The sequence below is a fragment of the Sphaeramia orbicularis genome, chromosome 5, assembly GCF_902148855.1.
Source record: "Sphaeramia orbicularis chromosome 5, fSphaOr1.1, whole genome shotgun sequence".
Taxonomy (NCBI): domain Eukaryota; kingdom Metazoa; phylum Chordata; class Actinopteri; order Kurtiformes; family Apogonidae; genus Sphaeramia; species Sphaeramia orbicularis.
The window spans coordinates 28,549,491-28,570,300 of NC_043961.1; the positions used below are offsets into that span (position 1 = coordinate 28,549,491).

The 20,810-nt window shown below is 38.0% G+C and overlaps 3 protein-coding genes and 1 pseudogene across 9 annotated transcripts in view; 2 read left to right on the forward strand and 2 right to left on the reverse strand.

Annotated features, from left to right (window-relative positions):
• The first annotated feature begins 230 nt into the window (after positions 1-230).
• Positions 231-2,668, forward strand: LOC115419718 (methyltransferase-like protein 7A). The gene is given in 3 exon segments (XM_030134672.1): positions 231-792; positions 2,040-2,049; positions 2,052-2,668. Coding segments are annotated over 3 exon segments (723 nt in total). The 5' UTR covers positions 231-300; the 3' UTR covers positions 2,273-2,668.
• A 64-nt stretch (positions 2,669-2,732) lies between these two features.
• LOC115419717 (methyltransferase-like protein 7A) lies at positions 2,733-6,061 on the forward strand (annotated as a pseudogene).
• Positions 5,949-12,495, reverse strand: atf1 (activating transcription factor 1). 3 transcript variants are annotated; one of them, XM_030134668.1, is made up of 8 exons: positions 12,316-12,495; positions 11,403-11,506; positions 10,263-10,385; positions 9,209-9,306; positions 9,002-9,135; positions 7,728-7,910; positions 7,212-7,365; positions 5,949-6,795 (listed from the first exon to the last, which is right to left on the reverse strand). In XM_030134668.1, the coding sequence occupies exons 2-8, from the start codon at positions 11,499-11,501 to the stop codon at positions 6,651-6,653; spliced, it is 936 nt and encodes a 311-aa protein (XP_029990528.1). In that variant the 5' UTR covers positions 11,502-11,506; positions 12,316-12,495; the 3' UTR covers positions 5,949-6,650. The 3 variants fall into 3 exon arrangements, with proteins under 3 accessions (XP_029990528.1, XP_029990529.1, XP_029990531.1); XM_030134669.1 differs by lacking the exon at positions 12,316-12,495 and adding an exon at positions 11,807-12,103; XM_030134671.1 differs by lacking the exon at positions 11,403-11,506.
• Positions 12,496-15,930: 3,435 nt separating this feature from the next.
• The window catches only part of dip2bb (disco-interacting protein 2 homolog Bb), a 65,676-nt gene continuing 60,796 nt past the window's right edge, over positions 15,931-20,810 (reverse strand). For all 5 annotated transcript variants that reach the window (XM_030134662.1, XM_030134659.1, XM_030134661.1 and 2 more), the window contains 10 exons: positions 20,280-20,389; positions 18,590-18,720; positions 18,331-18,499; positions 18,084-18,254; positions 17,929-17,990; positions 17,231-17,288; positions 17,062-17,136; positions 16,793-16,967; positions 16,476-16,599; positions 15,931-16,183 (listed from right to left, as the gene is read on the reverse strand). In XM_030134662.1, the coding sequence (XP_029990522.1) occupies positions 15,931-16,183; positions 16,476-16,599; positions 16,793-16,967; positions 17,062-17,136; positions 17,231-17,288; positions 17,929-17,990; positions 18,084-18,254; positions 18,331-18,499; positions 18,590-18,720; positions 20,280-20,389 (1,328 nt within the window). The remainder of the gene's footprint in view (positions 16,184-16,475; positions 16,600-16,792; positions 16,968-17,061; positions 17,137-17,230; positions 17,289-17,928; positions 17,991-18,083; positions 18,255-18,330; positions 18,500-18,589; positions 18,721-20,279; positions 20,390-20,810) is intronic.

Consider the following 20,810-nt stretch of genomic DNA (forward strand, 5'->3'; position numbering starts at 1 on the left):
ACCAAACTATTTTGAAATAATAACACTTCTGCAATTATGTCAGATTTTTAAGGACATTTAATCATCATATGATCATTTCTGAATCACCTATTGAGTCAACAATATTCTTCTAACACTGTTCCTGTCCCCTTGGGCTGTAAGTGGCCCCTGAACTAAAATGACTGACGCCCCTGCATCATACCAGGATGTCTGTCTACTTTTGTTTTGAAGACCTTGAACCGGATATCCTCTGTTGAAGGTAACTTGACGGTTTGCTTTGACTCCACAGTGTCAGTCGTGGCGTAGCTGGGAACCGCGGACATGACTTTTTTAATGAAATTTTGCACTGCTGTGGTCAACACGTTATGTTTACCTCTGCATCTGATGCATGCGCTCGGTATGTATGAGATATACAAACGCATCTTTCCAATATGTCTGTACCGAATATCTGCAAGCTACAACAAGAAAATGCACGATAAGAAGAGAGACCTGTTTCGCAGTCTGTCAGAGTTCAAGCCCAGTGGGAAACTGACGCTGCTGGAAATAGGCTGCGGCACTGGCACTAATTTTGAGTTTTATCCGCCGGGTTGCAAGGTGGTGTGCACCGACCCCAACCCTCATTTCGAGAAATATCTGAAGAAATCCATGGACGAAAATGGCCACCTCACATATGACAGATTTGTGGTGGCTTCAGGGGAGGACATGGGGTCAGTTGAGGACGAGTCTGTGGACGTGGTCGTGTGCACCCTGGTGCTGTGTTCTGTCAACAACATCCCGCAGACCCTGAGGGAGGCTCACCGTATACTCAGACCCGTAAGTCACAGCCTAAAAATACACTGCATTTGTCCAAACAAACGGGTCCAAATATCCCATAGGAAATGCACACACAGACAAGTGTTACACCACAGTTTGGTTCCTAGTTGGGGCTGTAATGTTAGACCCAGGAAAGTAATCTTATGGCTTTTTGCATTAAATAGTGGTCTTAATTAACAATTACTTCAGATACATTTGTTCATGGAATGTCCTTTGCAGTAGACAGCATTTTTTAAGTAAAACTGTTAAACTTTTATTCCCTTCAGAGGACAAAAATGCATTACTGGGTCTGAAGAGGTTAAACCACCTGTCAGTCCATTTACTAACAGCCATAAATTAATCATTTACATGTGTATACAAGTGTACCTTAGCAGAGATCCCAAAGTGTACTTTTTTTTACAGTTGCACAATTCCATTATCACCACCCACCTAAAACAAATATTTGTCAGAAAACATGAATCTGTGCTGTATTAATTTGTATAAAAGATCTTAAATGTGAGATGTAATATGAGCCTTTTATAAAGAAATTTCCACTCAAGGACGTGAAGACAATTGGTATTTTTTGTTTACTGACAAAATAGATTCTTGTCCATTCTAAAAACATTTAACTTAAAGCAGGAAAGTGACATTGATTTTGTAATCAGTTAAAATTTTGTCTCTCTATTCTAGGATTCTATGTTCTGAAATGAGAATATTTAGTCACTTTCACCATTTTCTGACCAAACAGTTAATTGATTTACTTATAAGGTATACAAAAGATTAAGTAAAAATAATGAAAATATGTTAGTGGCAGTATTATAGCAGGTGTACAGTTCTAACGAAAGTATTGAAGCAACATGTGCTGAAGGTTATGCACAGTTAAAATACATTTTAAAAAAATACATAAAATCTAATGACATAAGCAACTTAACTGGGCAACAATAACCATTGTTTTCATCTACACCACAGGTGTCAAACTCCGGTCCTTGAGGATCCTGCATGTTTTAGATATGTCCCTCTTCCAGCACACCTGGTTCAATTAATGATCAGCTTATCATCCAGCTCTGCAGAAACCTGATAATGATGTAATGGCTTCCAGGTGTGATGGAAGAGGGAAACATCTAAAACATGCAGGATACTGGCCCTCGAGGACTGGAGTTTGACACCCCTGATCTACACCATCTACAGCGTTTTAAATTTGGCCTGTACATAATAATACACATGCAGAATGTATTCATCTTAAAGGTTTGACTTGGCATGTGTTGCAGGGTGGAGCCTTTTTTTTATGGAGCATGTCGTAGCTGACACCTCTTCCTGGACGTACTTCTTCCAGCATGTTTTGCAGCCTTTTTGGTACTACTTCGGTGATGGATGTGATCTCACCCGGGCGACATGGAAACATCTGGAGGCGGCTGGATTCTCTGAGCTCAAACTAAGACACATTGAAGCACCTTTTATTTTTGTAATCAAACCACACATCACAGGCTATGCTGTAAAATAAGCATCTTATTAGTTTAGTAGTAAGCCTCCTTCACAACTGGTGTAATAATATACCAAGCACAAAAAGCCTCTCCTGCACTATGTACTCTGATGTAATCAATCACCAGTAAAGATAACACCCATTGTGTTAATACTAACCTCTTTATTTTTATATTGAAAATATATATATCCTAAGTGTTGCTGTGTAAAGACAAATTATTTTAGCACAAACCTTAGACGGCACGATACTAATTTTGATGCATTTTGAGTGAATAATATGTAAACTCCATTTTTCACCTGTAGGCTGATAAATCAGTGTTGCACTAAATAATCACTGCCAAACCATGTCCCACTGTGCTACTGTTGGATTTCTATGTGCCTGTCTTTGAAAATCATTAAAAAGTTGTTATGAACTATATCCACTGAGGTCATGTTTTGAGTGGTCCATTTCTGCAGAATGTGCAGTCCATTTGCGCCATCCTGTGGTAGAAGAGCAATACAGCCGCATTAGAGCTGGAGTGTAATCTGTTGATCTGCTAAAAGCCTCACACTAAGGTTGTTTTGGATTAGATCTGGAGAAAAATGACCTTTTATGTCATGAAATTATGCAGACTATGTTGTTCAGCGTTGACTTTGCCTTTGTATCTCACAGACCTCACAGGCCTGTATGCTGTGTACAAACGGGCTTTTCCTAGGCTGGCTTACAATGTAACATTCTCTTACAACGAAAAAATGCACGAAATGAAGAGAGACCTTTTCCGAAACTTGCCAAAATTTGCGAACTCTGACGGGGACCCTTCGCCTGCTGGAGATCGGCTGTGGCAGCGGCGCTAACTTCCAGTTCTACCCGCAGGGCTGCACGGTGGTCTGTACAGACCCCAACCCGCATTTCGAGGTGTACCTGCGGATGAACATGGACGCAAACAACCATTTGACCTACGGTCAGTTTGTAGTTGCCTCCGGAGAGGACTTGAAGGACGTAGAGGACGGCTCTGTGGACGTGGTTGTGTGCACACTGGTACTGTGTTCTGTGGGAAATGTGCAGCAGGTCCTGCAGGAGGTCCGGCGCATTCTCAGAACAGTGAGTCTGACCCTCCAGGATAGTCCACTGAACCTGGCTCTCATACATTTGTCATCAAACACTTGGAGCAGGGGCGGTCAACTCATTTTAGTTCAGGGGCCACACGCAGCCCAATATGGTCTGAAGTGGGTCAGAGCAATGAAATAATAACAGTGGAAAAAGAAAAATTACATTTACAAAGTATTCTGTAAATATGTGAATAACATGAACAACCTCAAATTTCTCTTTCTTTTTTAAATGCAGTTTTCATAGGCTATATTTAATATTATGCCTCAGTTTACCATTTAGACATGTACTTTAAAACTTACAGATCACAGTGGATTTACTAATGCACAAAATATTTAGTAACAGGCATAACATTGGTAAACTTGGTCTTACTTCTCTGAAGATATCTAATGTTCATATTTGTTAAGGTTATTCACATTTTTTTTGTCAAAAAAAAAAAAAAGATAGTTTGTAAATGTGAATATTTGCATGTAATTTTACTTTTTTACACTAAAAGAGACAATTTTGTAGTTGTCATTATTTATTAATTATTATTTAAAGGTTGTTATTATGATAGTATTTTACTGGTCTGGCCCACTTGAGATCACATTTGGTTGTATTTAGCCTCTGAACCAGGGGTCACCAATCCTGGTCCTCGAGGGCTACTATCCTGCATGTTTTAGGTGTATCCCTCCTCCAGCACACCTGACGGTCGTTATCAGACTTCTGCAGAGCTTGATGATAGGCTTATCATTTGAATCACGTGTGCTGGAAGAGGGGTACATCTAAGACAGGCAGGATAGTAGCCCTCGAGGACCAGGATTGGTGACCCCTGCTCTGAACCAAACTGAATTTGACACCCTTGGTTATTATTACCTCTGTCAGGAGGTATTGTGATGGCTTTGCTTTGTGTGTTTGTGTGTGTGCAAGATAACTCAAAAGTAATGGATGGATTTCATGGAATTTTCAGGAAATGATTAAATTTTGGTGGTGATGGGGGGGCAGATCTGTCTTGGTGGAGGTCTGTGCTCTCCAAGTGCTTTTCTTGTTAATATTTTGCATTTCACAAATTATACCCTGTAGGGCTGGTTTGGCCCACGGGCCATATGTTTGAGACCCCTATTGTCTTGTTTTTCTGTTTAAATGTGTGCTTTCTACAAATACTAGTATGGGCTCTTGGAGTTCTGTCTCTGAAGTTTTAATAGACTAGTTATGTTTTCTTTGGGCCCTTCTGTAAAGTATCACACCATCAGGAAAAGAGGAAGAAGACAAATACCTAACAGGCATATTTTCTCATGTAGTAGAGAACACAGTATATACACATATACCTATAAGTTTTACACTCTTGGTGACATAATACTATCTCATATCAGATAACATGATATCAAAGGCAGTACAGAATAGTAGTTTTTACACAGATTTTCAACTTTCATCTTTGTATTTAAGGCAATGAAACTATTTCAGACATTTTAAATTCATGACATCTACACAAATGTGTAGTCAAGTATAATGTCATGTATAATGTAAGAAGACATAGGGACCATTACTTTCAGCTCAGAAACTGTCAGTTCGCATCTGTAATGTCTAATTAGGATTTGTTACTGTTAGTTTTACCTGTAACAACCATAGTTTGATTCTTGTCATTATTACAGTTTAAAGAATCCGATTTGATTGACCTGCCATAACCTATTTTGGCTGACCCTCTCTTACAGGGTGGGGCCTTCTATTTTTTGGAACATGTCATCTCAGATCCATCCTCCTGGACATACTTCTTTCAGAATGTGCTTGAGCCTCTCTGGTACTACATCAGCGCTGGATGCATGTTAACCAGAGCAACATGGAAGGAACTAGAGGCAGCTGGTTTCTCTCAACTTCACCTGAAACACATGGAGGCTCCTGATGTCACCCCGGTGATCAGACCACACATTATGGGATACTGCATTAAATGAATGGAGGGAAAGGGGGCTACTTTTATTTTGTCCTTGTTGGACTTAAATGCAGGTTATGGTTTAAGTTTTGATGTTATACATTAAATCTTTAAAAGTTTAGCTTTTGGCCCTGTACAAGAACATAATAAAAGCATTTTTACCATTTTTGGACACTTGACGGCTGTGGATGTTATATTTAAAAGGAGTGCTACTACTTAATTACTTCTTCACCATTCAGTGTAATGTGCAAAACATCATTTACCTTGATTAACAACTGAATACAATAAATGTGGTTCTGGGGGTCATATTTGACCTGGTATTAATTCTGTATTGTTTATATGGAAAAATACAGTACATTGTAAAAACAACAAAACAAGAGCAACATCTCATAATAGTATAAAATGAAAATTGCTTAATTCCAATGAAGCATACTGATATTGTGCCTATGGGAAACTAATAGTATATTTCATGTTGGACAGTTGAAGAATGATGAAAGTTATGTACTATAATGAAACATAGTGGATGATGCAAATTTTTCAATGTTAGTTAATGAACTCAAACAGTCCAAATTTGACCCACAAACACAAAGGAGATGATCCTTTTTCAAACAAATTCACACCAAAAATGTTCACACAGCAAATGTGTTGTATAAAACAGGGCACATTTCATTAGTACAGGTACTGTATGTTAGCCACAGAGCTACATTGAGTGAAAATAGATTTATTCTGTTACACAATCAGCAACATTTCATAAATTGCTTGTTCTTCTTTCTCACCCATCCCATGATGTACATAATAAATATTACCTGGACAATGTGCTTTTTCCCTGATTGTCTAAGTAACTGCCGAGAAACGACCAAACAAAGCATACTCAATGTCATCTTTTCTATTGCCCTTTATATTCCATTGCACAAAACTAAGGAATGACAAGTGTAACATCTCCTTATGGGAAAATAAGAGGAATTGTTGGTTCACAAAATAAACAGGAATTGTTTGTGTAATAAATCATACAGTTAAAATTCTGTTGATGCCGTCAGGAGATTAAAAAAAAAAAATCCAACAGCAACATCTTTAAAAACACAAGAATAAAGAAAAGGGACACATTTAGAAACCGAGACACTCAAAGTTAAAGCTCACAATTTCAAACTTCCCAGTATTAAAAATGTACAACTATAAATGTTACTGAATTAGCAAAAAAAAAAAAAAAAAAAAAAAAAAAACAGCAGGTGGAAAAATGGCCAATTTCTTGTTTATTCTGAGTATATCTCACTGCCAACATGTGTCACTTTAATTACCAGAGTAAAAAAAAAAACTGCAGAATCTCAGCCTGAAGTGTTCCCAGAAACCCTGTAATGTCCAAATGGCTGAGCACACCATGATCAATTCTCAACCTTTATTTCAAACAGGTTATCCTGTTTTAACACAATAAAGGTCTTTTAAGGTTTTGAGTTCTTCAATCAGGGTCTTGTTTTGGTTTTCAAGAACAGCAACGCGGTTTTCCAGACATTTAACGTATTCCTTTTTCTTCCGTCGACACTCACGGGCTGCCTCTCTAAAGGAGGGAAAAAAAGCAGCTGTTAGTCCATTGGATGATTACGTAATGAGTACAAAGTATATCACAAAGTTAGGTACAAAATGTCACAAAAAACACTTAGATTACATAAACACTCATTGGTCCATATCCACAAAGAGTGTGTAAATACTATGAATAACAGTTTTAAGCAAACATGGCATGTATTTTATTATTCATTAGTTGCTCAGTACATTCATAACAATGGAGCGTAGACATATACTACAACTATAAAACTCAGTAAAAAACACTGTACAGTAGATGCAGTGTACACCAGTATCTGCCAGGATTATTCTTTAGTGCATACTTTATTTTTTCATGATAGTTGTTTCACATATTAAAAATACATATATTTCAGACTGATATTTGGCTATCCCAGACATTAACTTTACACGCACCTGTTTTTAGCAAGCCTGATTTCCCTCTTAAGTGTTGGATCGTCCGTCTTGGTCTGAGATATGCCCATAGGAGAAGTCATAACCACGGTCTGAGGCAGGGAGCTGGATGTGGGCGCTGTACGGATCTGGTATGTTTGCACCTCTCCTCCTGCACCTGAGAGTCAAATGATGACAGTAGAAATTTTTAAGTGAACATTGAATCCCACATGACTCTGCCAGTGGTCTTGTAATATTTATGTAGTGTATTTTTTGTCTTGTTTCTACAACTGTCAACCGAAAACTGAACAGACAGTAACCAGTTTATCTGGTCTTAATTAGGCTATAAAATAAGCATCATGTGGTAAGTAAGTCTTGAAACTTTACAGATACTAGTGGTACACATGGTCCCTCAAAAAGACAATGCCACACAGTGTCCTGTGTGCCTGAATGACAAAAACCTTTATTTTCCAGCCAACTTGGCCACTTACAGACTCCACTTGTAAAAGGTTACCACGGTATCGAATAAAACTGGCTCACCTTGGACGACAACCTGGTTGCTAGGCACCAGTATCTGTTGGCCATCCGGTGTCTGAGCATACTGAAGAATGGTGGTGCTTTGTTGGGCTCCACCAGAGTTGGCCATGGTGAGAGCCTGGACTCCCTGGAGCCCTTCTGACCCTGGACTCGCCAGCTGGATTGTGCCATTAGGGGCTATGGTAACTAGAAAAAACAGAGACAGTATCAACATTAGGAAGGCCAGAACAAATAAGATGAATTACAGTGGTGGAAATTAATATCATTGTACTGCTGGGCACATTTTTTATTCACTTCAAGGAGGAACCTGTGGATCAGACTTTTGAATAAAGTTGGGTCCCCAGTTGAGCTGGGAAATAAGATGTATATAGTTTAGTGCTGTCAAATGATTACAATCTTTAATCAGATTAATCACATGGTTGCTATGGATTAATTTCAATTAATCACCATTTATTTTTTCCATTCAGTTTTAATCTATATTAATCGCATTTAGTGTCTTCCTTCTTTATTGGGTGGTTCTGCTGCCTGTCACTACCAGATCAACTGCCCATTTGTACATGCACGACGCAAACTCTACTTGGACAAACTGCCCGAAATGTGTTGCCAGAGACGTTCAATCATTCTGCACTACAGATGGGTTAATTGCATGAAAACCTTTAATCAGATTAATAATGATGGATTAATCTGTGTTAATGCATTGATTTTGACAGCCCTAATATAATGTAAGAATTGTTAATTGACTTAGACTGTTTATGTCAAATACTTTTCAGAATTTCTGTCATGCTTTGCCTTCTTCCAAATGGAATAGGCATTGCATGGACTGGTACGAGTCTCACAAGGACTAACCTGACTTTTCAATCACAGTTTATGCCACTGTCTTGTTCAAAGGTCCACAGTCAACTGAAACACCACTAACTCATCTTACTGTCTACACAAGAATCATGTCAAACAATAATAAGTTTTTTTGATTGCAACTATTGTTTAAAAGTGCTTTTCATTTGATTTATTTGATTTAATTTCATTAACAGTATTCATTAATAGTAAAAAAAAAAAAAAAAAAAAAAAAAAAAAAAAAAAAATATATATATATATATATATATATATATATATATATATATATATATATATATATATAGGTAAATATAATTTATTCTTATCTGAAAATTTGCACAAAAGGTTCTGTATTAAAGGGGATTGTTAAAAAAAATATTCTGTGACACAAAGGTTAGTATACCCCCTGTGGAAGTCCTGGTACTACTGAAAGGAAAAGTTCATACTGTACTGTCCGCTGCTGGTTTGGTAGATTGGGGTAGTGGGTACTGTAACACTTGTTACTCCTGTGGATGCCGGGCTGTTGTCCTTTCCCTCAATGTGCGTCACCTCCTCAGATGAAAGATCATTTAGTATTTTTCTACAGAGGAAAAGAAGAGAAATTTGTATAATTTGTACAAGTTATTGTATTTAGTGTTTTGTTTTTGTTTTACCTGTACGATGGTCTTCTGGCCAGGATCTCTCTAGTCTTTTGGGCTGTGCTTCCACTATCTGATGAGTCCTGCGAATCTTCACTATCTGAACCCTGGGCCTTAAAAAAAACCCCAAAAGAACAGTGAATACAAAAAGTGCATATCTGAAAATGTATATCATTATTAGAGATGTAACGATATGAAAGTTTCATATCACGGTTATTGTGACCAAAATTATCACAGTTATCATTATTATTGCGGTATTGTGTAAATGTGCTCAAAATGTTCAAAAAGTACTTATACACACACTGAAATAATTTAATCAAGTTGTATTTTGGAAAAAAAAAACAAAAAAAACCCAACAAGACAAAAACAAATAAAATAACACACACAATGTACTTTCTGTTGGCAGAAACATTAAAATATCAAAGTATAAACATTAAACATACAAAAATGTACATTAAAGATGGCAGCTTATGGCCACGAGAGATATCTGCACTAGGGGTGGGAATTGATAGGATTTTATCAATATGCCATTGTTGATTCTGCTTACCAATCCAATTCCTTATCAATTCTCCTATTGATTCCTGAGTGTTTTTTTGAGTGGGGGAAAAAAGTAGTTGGACAGGTCACAGTGGAGCTTGTTTGACCATTTTCTATATCAAATCATTCACAATGTCACAATGAGTGGACCAGGTTGTGCGTGTGCTTGGACCGGGTCTGTGTGAGCAGCTCGAGAGGAGCAGAGGGACGGACTTCACAGTGGTGGTTCTGCAGGCAGACACTTTTGAGCGGATCCGGGAATAGCGATCTCCGGAGCACTGTCCATGCAGCCACTTTCAGCCATGTTTTCAGAGGCCAAACATTGCAAACTGCGCATGCGCGCCTGGAGTGCTGCTGCTTCTCCAGGAAATGAGCAGTATCAGTGAGTTTTCAAAGTGTGGTAATCAAACACGGTTTTCATGAAAATTACAATTTAAATTGTAATACTAACTGTCGGGAATTTTACCGCGGCTTATCGTTATACTGGTAATCGTTACGTCCTTAATTATTATCATAATGAATCAAGACCAACCTGTGTGTTTTGCACCTGAGGGGACTGAATGACTGAAGATTGTGCTGACTGGATCACTCCTTGAACCTGAAACTGGCCGGATGGCAGCTGAACGACAGTCACAGGAGAACCACCCAGTGACATCTAAAAAACCCAAAACAACATCAAATCCACAACACATCTTTTAAACAATATGTCAAGAAGCATTCACAGTTCAAAAACACATAAAAAACAGAGACTATTTGAATATGAAACATAGATATTGCCAAAAACAAAGATTAATATCAAATGTCTCAGCAAATAATAAAAAAAAATTTATGTTTTTGTCCTCATGCTAAACTGAATTTTTAAAGTTTGAAAAAATTAGCTATACAATTGTTTGCAAGTGAACATAATACAGGTCTAGCAACGAAATACATGTTTATTTGCCTTGTTTAAATCCAGAAAAAAAGTCAAATATTGACATTTTTAATCAGTATGATACTCCGTACAAGATGAAAATCAGTTTAACCAAATACTGTCAGCTGAGACTGTGAGTGAAAATTCCCCAAACATAGGCTATGTTTTCCATTGATAAGATGAAGAGAAATTGAAAGAGTTCCTCATAACCCAACAAGGATTAGGTAACAGACACTAACAAACGCTTCAAACAGTGTAGCCATACATGTCTCAATTAAACAACCAGTCAAACGTCAGGAAACTTCTCATTCCATAATTTTAGCTGGTGAAGACAACTAAGACACCAAAACTACAAAATTCCTCATATGGAATAATGTAGTGAGCAAAGTATGTTTTTATTTTTTACATTATTCAAAGCAGTCACTTGGCCATGCACACTCTTTGCAACATCATTTAAAATGTTCTTCCTTGTGAAAAGCTATAACAGTAGAAATTTATGTATTTGTAATCCATAAGATATTTAAAGCATAATCAATTTGATTTTATACAAATTAAGATGTAGTTAGTAATGCAAATAAAAATTACTGATTTAATATGTAAATGTTCTAAGATGTTCTAAGAAGTCATTCATAAGACTTTCTAGTATGTGTTCAGCTAATATTTCTAGAGGAAAGTGGACAAGTGGAATTAGCACTTGAAGAGATGCTGAGGCAGTAGCTTTTATGAGACACTTAAATATGTTCACACACATCTCTTAGTTACCTGTTGGGCTATCTGTGTCAACTGAGAGTTTGTGATGGTAGTGGGAATGGTGGAAGTCTGTGACTCAGTGCCATTGCTGCCCTGCTGTACTTCTTCCATAGTCACTAGGAACAAATAAATCAATATTACCTTTTTTTTTTTACAATGGCTCTAATGTGAGACAACTGTATGTAGCGGGATGTTTGCCTTTAATATGCTGTGCTCCGCCGTGGCCTGTGCGCTTGTCCTGTAACATTAGTTCATTAAAAGTGTTTAACGCCATTTAGAAGACGTCAGAGCTAAACCATATCAATGCACAATTATTCTCCATCAGCTGAATACTTCTTCTCACATTAAGCAGATGAGTTTTAGCAAACTAGCAATATATCGACTTCCTCTTTGGTTCATTAGCCGTTGCAACTAACCTGGAGTTACGACCCATAGCTAGGCCCGACAGTCTCAACTTTTCCCCTCATAATTTATATGCAAAATGTTACAAAGCAAGACATCCAATCCAAATCAACTCGTTAGACCCGAAACCCAAAGTTATGGGTCATTACAGCTAAAGTGAGTGCAGTCTACACTAACGTTAACATTGCTAGTCAACGGCAGCTAACGTTCAGTAAAACGGATGTTAACCAGTTTAAACCTTAATAAACAACAGTTTCTGAGCTACAAACGGGGCAAGTTTCATCGCTCTGCTTCACAGGATGGATGAGCTTTTGTCTCAATGAGCAAATATGTGTAACTCTGTCACTGGCACGCAAGTTACCGCGTCAATAGACGTCAGCGATACGGGGAGCCATTAAGCTAACTACACCTTCCCTTTTCGTAAAACGGCGAGGAGTTGACGAAGCAACAGCCGCCATTACCGCCACAGCGGAGCAGACAGTGAGACGAGCATAAAAATACCGCTCAGCCAGCTGAAATTTACCTTTCACAAGCCTCTTAACTGCTCTTGTTCACAGCGTGGAATTCGTGTATATACTTTGTCAGAAGAAATACTTGGAAAAGTTACTCGACAACAGTTGCTAACAGCTAAAAATACAAAGATGTCAGCTAAAAAAAATAGCTGACCACTTTTTCCCCCCAAAGGAAATGGGCGGTGCTGCTGAGCAAAGACGTATTACGTAATAGTTTCTTTAGGCTTTGTGATTGGTAAAAAAGAATTTGTTTCACTAAAAACAGCTTGAGCAACAGATGAACACAGTGGAAAAGTTTCATTAAACCACACAGTAGCTCTGTATCCTACTCATGATACTAACTTGCTCTAGTTCTCTGTTATACTTTCAGGAAATGATATACTTTTACCACGTGTTTAGAAGATCCAGCCCTTACTCTGCCTTCACATAAATAATACAATAATCATAACAATATTAAATACCCGCATTGTTGTAAATACATTTTAAATATAACAAGTACATAAACAGTACAATGTGCGCTTTTACTGTTGATTTGTACAAATACAATAAACTACAGAGGCTATTATATGATTAAATGGTTTTATTCATTCTGAATTACTTTTACATAAAGTATAAAACAAAGTACAACAAACCAAAATAGAAAATAAGTGGGGAAAAATGGGAAAGGGTGTTCCACCTTTAATTTCTGAATTGGGTTAAAATACCTCTCTAGCATTAACCTCCTGAGACCCAGGACAGTGCAAGTTTCTGCATGAAAAAATTGTCTTGAGCGAAAACAGCACGATGCAACAATGTTTTCCAGATACATTTTTTCTTTACATAAATGTCCTTTGCAGTGGACAGCTTTTTGTTATAAAGTGGTGGAATTCTTGTCCACAAACATGGACAAAATACTCACTACTGGATCTTAGCAGGTTAAAGATTTATCAGTGGGTCACACCCTCATAGACCAGTTTAGAGTTCACAAAATAATTAATATACAACATACCAAGAGTGCATACACAACATATCAATAGAACAACTCAAAGAGAGATGAATACAGTCTTAAGTACACTACTGGTTAAATTTCATCAGTCTTCTGTTTTTAGTTATTACAAAATGTATTAGCATCATGTATATTTCACCAGACTGTGCAAGCTTTGAAATTAAACTGCACTGTCGTTGGGATTGCATAGTGTAGAAGAACTCTGACTGAGAAAAACTACAGAAAACAAAGGAAGCCCTTGTACAGGCTTCCCAGTGTAGCAGGTAGATGGTAGATGGACACCGGCTGCCTCTTTTTGCTTGCACCATTTGCAATGTCTGAATTACAAGGAAATTTGATTTGACAAACATCTACATTTTATGGGTATCATTCACAGATTGCACTGAGGGACCACAAAGTCCATCCCTGTTTTTTATTTGAGTTTTTTCCCTGAATATACAATTTCATACACATCTTTTCCACGTGTATATCAAGCTGATTTCCTCTTGTGCTTGACTGACTCATGCAAACAATCCCCTGCAAATGTAAAATGCAATGTTAAAGCTAAGACGCAGTGCTATTTGTATTTCTTTTAAGTGGATTTAATAAATGGGGAAAAACCAAAATAAGAAGAAAAAACATATTCTTGAAATTATTAACATATGTTAATATTACATGAAATGTGAATAAATGAGTGCATCACTAAATCTTTGAGTTGACACAGGTTTTGTAGAAACCTATTGTTACCACCAGGGCAAAGTGCATTCATTAATATTCCTGTTTACTTTGTATAAGTCTATTATTTCTTTTCAGGTTAAACATGTTTCTAATGTTGGCATGAATTAATGGTATTATGGGACACATCTACAATTGTAAAAGTCCAAAAGATACGAAAAAGAAATCTATTTACATGTTCACATAAGTGTTCATCACTGAAACACAGTATTTTAGCACAAGCACGTTTGTGCAAACCACATACAATTTGCAAGTACATCTTTATGCTTTACAGTTTATCTAATAAATTCTTCTCATCTTTATTTGCCAATCAAGAGGGTTTCAGACGAGGCTCAGTTTTGCAACTGCATTCATAAGTGCTTACAAATCCAGTGATTGAACACAAAATAATCAGATAGATGATGACTTGCCTCTATTGAGGACAGACTTACAGTAAACAACAATTTTGCTGGAATTTACAGTAATTTTTATGAACTTGCACAAAGACAAAACACATTTCTATGAACTTTGAGTATAAAGAGGAAAAGGAAAGGGCCAAACTCTCAAATAGTTGCTCCAATGCAGTACAATGTTGAGAGGGGGATGACTGCCTAGCAATACAAAGTACATAGGTAATGGGTATTTGATGGACAGTTATGGGCCTATTTGTGTGACTTTACAAAATAACCTGATAGCCTGGAAACAGTCGTAACATTGGTTTAGACCTTCTCTTCACATGCTTTAACATCATATCTGGTTCATAGCAGTATTACTGATAGCCCAACCAAACTCTCAAAGCTCCTCAACAAGCAAGATCCCTCAGAGTAATATTTGCTCCTGAACTGTTACAGTTATAATGCCTCATTGTTATAGTAAAATAGACAAATTTCAGAAAGTGCAATGTTATATCTATCCTGACACAATTAATCATCTTTACCCTCCATTACACAACTAATATTCCACTTTAAAAGTACTGTCAAAACTGTTAAATCTTATTTACACTCTTCTTTCTGCTACTATTATCATCTCCCAGTGAGGTTCACTAATCAGAAACCGTCAACTGTGAGATGAGTCAAGTATTTATACATTTATACAGTTAAAAATATCTTTACAGTAACATACAGTATCTAAAATACAAAGAGGACTTTATAGTTACAGTACAGAATATAGCCTCTTTCTTCTTTTATTTTAATCCGTTTGAATATCGCTCATGATTTCCACTATTTTTGAAATCCAAAGGAGAAAAAACAATAATTACTAACAGATTTGTTACAAATTATGATAGGAATGTATGGCTAAAGTTTTGTAAGGCAGGAAATATATTAGGGAAGGAAAGTTGAGACACTCTATTTGGCTTCAGTATCATGGGAGAATATCAGCTTTTTAAATAATGTGCACAGGCCGAGACCAGGTGCATTTCACAATCTGCTTTCATGTGCCCTCTGTTCTTTGACCATGTGTGTGAGAAATGACACGGGCAGCAGTTGCATGCATTTGTGTGTTTAAAAGCAGCATGTAAAATCATTTTCATTTAGCAGCTCTTGAAAACTGCAGACACTGAAGGAAAAGTGATTTAAGAGGTTTATGAGAGTAAGAAGAGTAGATTTTTTTTTAATGAAGACATAAATATAGATGTGTTTTAAAAGTGATGTTGATGTGTTGCTCCACCCTTTCCCCATGAAGTGCAACAAGGATTTTTTTTTTTTTTTATGTCATGTGCATCAGAGCAGTCCTGACAGTTCGATCTTAGTGCTTCTGTCTCATTTGCAAAACACAGTGAACAACCCCAGACATGGCAGAGATATGCTGGTGTCACACAGGGCTGGATGGATGAATGTGTGGTTCATGCTTTTGCCTCTCTGCCAAGCCAGTGGATAGAAGCCGTGATGACGGAGCTGTAACATCCAACCTGGATTCTGTCTTACCAAACCCACACCACCACCACCTCTCACATGTTGTAAGCAACATAAATGGGATCAAGCTGGTCGGCGAGGAACGAGTCTCGGAGGTGCATGCGTTGCTTCTCTCCTCTAGAGTTGATGGGTATGACCCCAGGGTCAACAATAACCACCACACCCACAATGAGGTGGTGCTCCTCCAAGACCACGTTGGTTATCAGAGGCACCAGGTCCAGCGCATCCTGCTCTGAACCACACAGCTCTGAAACCACCACCAGCAGGTTGGTCCATGTAAACACAGCACTGTAGGGAACAACAAGAACAGAGAGACTGAGAGCAAAGTCCTGTCAAAAACAATCCTGACAAAACTTTCCACCTTTGTCTTTTCTTCTGTGTCTTTTTCTGCTCCTGTAGAACTGGAGGTGAGTGAATGAGACCTAGGTCAAGCTCACAATCAGCAATATCAACAGAAATATAACAGAGGCTAATAGGCTTTTAGTGTTGTTTACTGTACATATGAATGTCGCAACAAATCTTAAGTTTACACGGTATCACTTGTCATCATTTACATAAAATAGAATGAGAGAATGTTCACCTCTCAGCAATACTGCGGTGAGCCCGGGATACTGAGGTCTCAATGTCATTAGGGTGATAACGCAGTCCTCTTAGCTCTAAGGTCTCATCCAGTGAGCCCACCACAAAGAGAGCATCGTGTCGATCTGAGAAAACAGATATAGGAAACATAATCAAAAAGGAAAACCACAGAGTAGAGTTATAAGGAAGTGGCTTTAAATGAGCTAAGTTCAATTTGAAAGGATTTTATTCACACATAAATATTGTATAATCTATCACTCCATAAGATGACTTTCTGAAGCCAAGGTTTGAATTTAGTTTGTTTGGGTTTTTTTTTACCCCCGCTGGCATCCAAAAGCTCAGTCCTCTTTACAAATCCCAAGTATCCTGTCCTGGCCCATAAGGTGTGTGGGTCTCCAAAGCTGAGCTTAGTGTTGAAGTGGTCAGCCTGAAGACTCTCTTCTCCATAGATAGTGTAGTAGCCACTGGCATTATGGGGGCTGTTCACCCAGATCTGAGAGAGGGAAGAATACACTGGGTCACAGCTTCTTTTAAAGGAGCAAAAGCCTTTGTGATTATTTAGAGATACTATAATGTCACTGTCTCACCTCTCCGAGATGAGAATCACCCAGTGGACCTCTGGTCTCTGGATTTACTATGATCACTCTAACACCTGGCAGGATCTGAAGATGGAACAGAGACATACTGTGTATTAGTGTACACTTTAAACATGTATCACTTCATCTCCTCAACAGGATTAGAAATTAAATATCTCACTTTGCCAGACTCCATTAAAGGAAGACTCTGAGGTGCACCTCTCTCCACCAGCCTGACTCTGCAAACATACACAAGTACACAGCACTATTGAATACAGTTTTAACTTGCACTTATTATTTTAAATCATTACATGGCTTGGGTGAACTCTATTCTTATGGGTCAATGACAGAATTCTACAGTCTGTTATTTCTGTATTGTTTATATTGCTAGATTGCCCCTGCTATGAATAACACACTTTTGCTTTGCTATATACACTTGCAACTTCCAATTGTTATTGTGCAACAGTTAGATGTATTTGAACTAAGAGAAGTGGTTTTAGAGGAAGTAATACAATTTTTAAATCAATAAAATAATTTCTTACATCAATTTTTTTGGCAATTTATTCATTACTTTAGTAAGCATAGCTCCTGGTAATGACTGACTTGCTGTGCATTATCCCTTAGTACACGGATAGTAGCTTTCAGTACAGATTTATAGTCTTTTTAATTTTAATTTAATCATTTTAAGGACAAGAGAGAAAGATATAGAAAAAAAATGTATGGACTGAAATATGTGCCACCAAAAACTGAATCTGAATCATGACAACTGAATCTGAATTGTATAATTTATTTCTAAGCATACCTTAGACACATACTCATGAGATAATACCTTCACATACACAGTATAAGTGTTGATCTTAATGATCCATGCATTCTCACCTGTCATGGCGGAGGGATTTCATGTCCACATACACAGTGCAGGGATCAGGACCAGTAGTGCCCTGTGAAACACAAGGAGCAGGCACATACACTGGTTTTTAATCACAGTAGTATTTACCATGGACTTCTGTGTGTGTCCAGATTGTATGGCATACCTGCAGACAGATGGCCAGGTTAACTCTGGAGCCAAAAGCAGTGCTGACGGCCCTGGATGAAAGCCCGACATCCTTAAACAGCTTGGAGAAGGAGTGTGTGAGGGCCAGACGAGGCCGTTCCTCTGCTATCACCACACAGCTCCTCACACATGACAGGTTCACACCTCGGGCCTACAACGCAGACAGTGAGTGTTCACATTTATGAGAAAGATCATGCTGCATTTGTGTCATGATTCATGATTCTCACCTTGAGTAACTCAGTCTGTGTTCCCAGGCCTTTTATACAGAGCTCCATAACAGAATAAGAGCAAAAAGTGTCTCTTATACGATACTGGCTTAGTGTGCTCAGCCACAGAGAAGGACAAGTCTCCAACTCAAAGGGAGGAATCAAAATGGACTGGTGACCTGAGTAAACACTGTAAGGAACACGAAAAAGACGAAGGTGAATAGAACACAAACCATTATATTCTTTGTATGTGTGTGTAATGCAGGGTGGTTTACCATACCTAGCGAGGCACCACAAGACAAATCCCAGACCGCAGTAAGGATCCAGGCAGATGGCTATTTGGCGAGAGGAGTACAGTTCACACTGTAGCTTTATGGAACGGCAAAGTGCACTGACTGCTGCATGTGAGATCTGACACAAACAAGAACACACATTAAAAACATCACAAGTGAATTTCACTCACACAGTTATATGTGATTAAATGTGAAATTGGCAGATTGCTGATCAAGTTTTATATGTTTTTGTGTTTTATCTTCTTATAATTATTTTGTTCCATTATGCAGCTCTTCAGCTCATAACCATTACTGTATTGCACTACTGCTGTTATTGCTAATAGATTTTTTACCTCTTTTTTTTAATTGCATAGCATTTAAGTAGCAAGGTGAGAGAGAAACAGTGTCATAATTCTCTGTATATCCTGTGCATCTAGTGAACTGACAGCAAAATATCTTTGAATATATATATATATATATATATATATATATATATATATATATATATATATATATATATATATATATATATATATATATATATATCTTACAGTCAAATGACCCCTGGCATTTATAGAAATACTTGGAGATTGTGATCATATCATAGAAATAAGAGAAACTGCCTGAATTTCTTTCTTTAAAACATGGTTTGTGGCTCTGTTTCATAGTACAATCTGGTTAATGTAAAAGCAGTCATTAGCAGAAATTAGTGCAGAAAAGTAGTTTTATAAAGGATAGTGTTCACATTTACTTGTCTGTCATTGACAAGGGTCTAAAGGAAATAGCCTAGGTCAAAGGTCAACTCAGATAAGCTGCATAGGTGGTTGACAATAGTTTCACTCAGACCAGGCCATAAAGCAGAATTCTGATTCATTTTATATCCGCATATAATCCATATCTGTACATCCAATATTTGGGAGTTTTCAGAGACATTTATGCCACGTTTCCACTACATGGTATCGGCTCGACTCGACTCAGCCTTTTTGCATTTCCATTACAAAAAAGGACCTGGAATCTGGTACCTGGTACTAGTTTTTTGGTATCACCTCCGACGAGGTTCCAGGACTGGGGTCCAGATACTAAAAGGTGACGCGTAAACACTGCAGACAACTGATTGGTCCAATAGTTGTCTCTGTGACCCGCCGTCTTACAAAAACAGATGCGGAAGTTGACAGTACATATAGTGGTAGGTTAATACACATGATGACAGCCCACAAAATTACACCACGGTTTGTCGAGGAGGTTCAGATGTAAAAATTCAACGTGAGGTTGACGAGACAACATGCAACAAGTGAGTTTATCAGCAACTCTGAGCAGACAACACGGAAGTAACGCGCTGCATCGCTATGATGTCCAGGTACTGTAAAGTTGGTATTATCCTGTAATGCAGGGGTGTCAAACTCAGATCCTCAAGGGCCGGTATCCTGCATGTTTTAGATGTTTCCCTCTTCCAACACACCTGATTCAAATGATAAGCCTATTATCCAACTCTGCAGAAGCCTGATAACGACCGTCGGGTGTGCTGGAAGAGGGAAACATCCAAAACATGCAGGATACCGGCCCTCGAGGACCAGAGTTTGACACCTGTGCTGTAATGGAAATGGTCTCCAGGAATAGGACCTGCTACCCGAGTCGAGTCAAGCTGAGCCGAGCTGGTTCCATGTAGTGGAAACGCAGCATAAGTACCAAGTGTCTTACCTTGACCCCAGTGAGCATGCCTGTAGTGGAGACACTGAAGTCCAGATAAGCTATCATCTCTGCAGTGGGAGGCTTATAGATCTGTGGAGGCCGACGGCGAGGAAGGTCATCTGCAAATAGAGCAGTGCATATTTTAGAAGTATTGGCTAAAATGACTAACGTTACGCAATAACTAACGAATTCTATATGTATCTTATGTTCACAGAAGTTTTGGCAGTGTGTTATTTATCGGTTGTGCAAAATATACATTGTTAGTAAGAGCTTTACAAAAAAACAGATAAAAGACAAAACACGAGATAATGCAGTAAAGTTCACAGCAGTAACCAACAAAAAGTGTTTATCAAATGAGATGTTTTGATACTGAAGCATTTAAGCAATGAAGAGAAACATCCCACTTCCTGTTTATTTTACTGCTGGAAACACAGCTTCTGAAATGTGGCACAAAAGTGGCACAAAAGTGGCACTTTATATCTTATAAAACCAACTATGACTCACTACCTACTGGTTCTGACTCAAGAGTGAATTGTTCAT

Coding starts and splice junctions, on each gene's coding strand:
- atf1 (XM_030134668.1), bottom strand. CDS start 11,501: ATGGAAGAAGTACAGCAGGGCAGCAATGGCACTGAGTCACAGACTTCC. Junction 7,911..9,001: donor AACCAGCAGCGGACAGTACA/GTATGAACTTTT, acceptor TGTTTTTTCTAG/TTACCATAGCCCCTAATGGC. Junction 6,796..7,211: donor ATCAGGCTTGCTAAAAACAG/GTGCGTGTAAAG, acceptor TCCCTCCTTTAG/AGAGGCAGCCCGTGAGTGTC.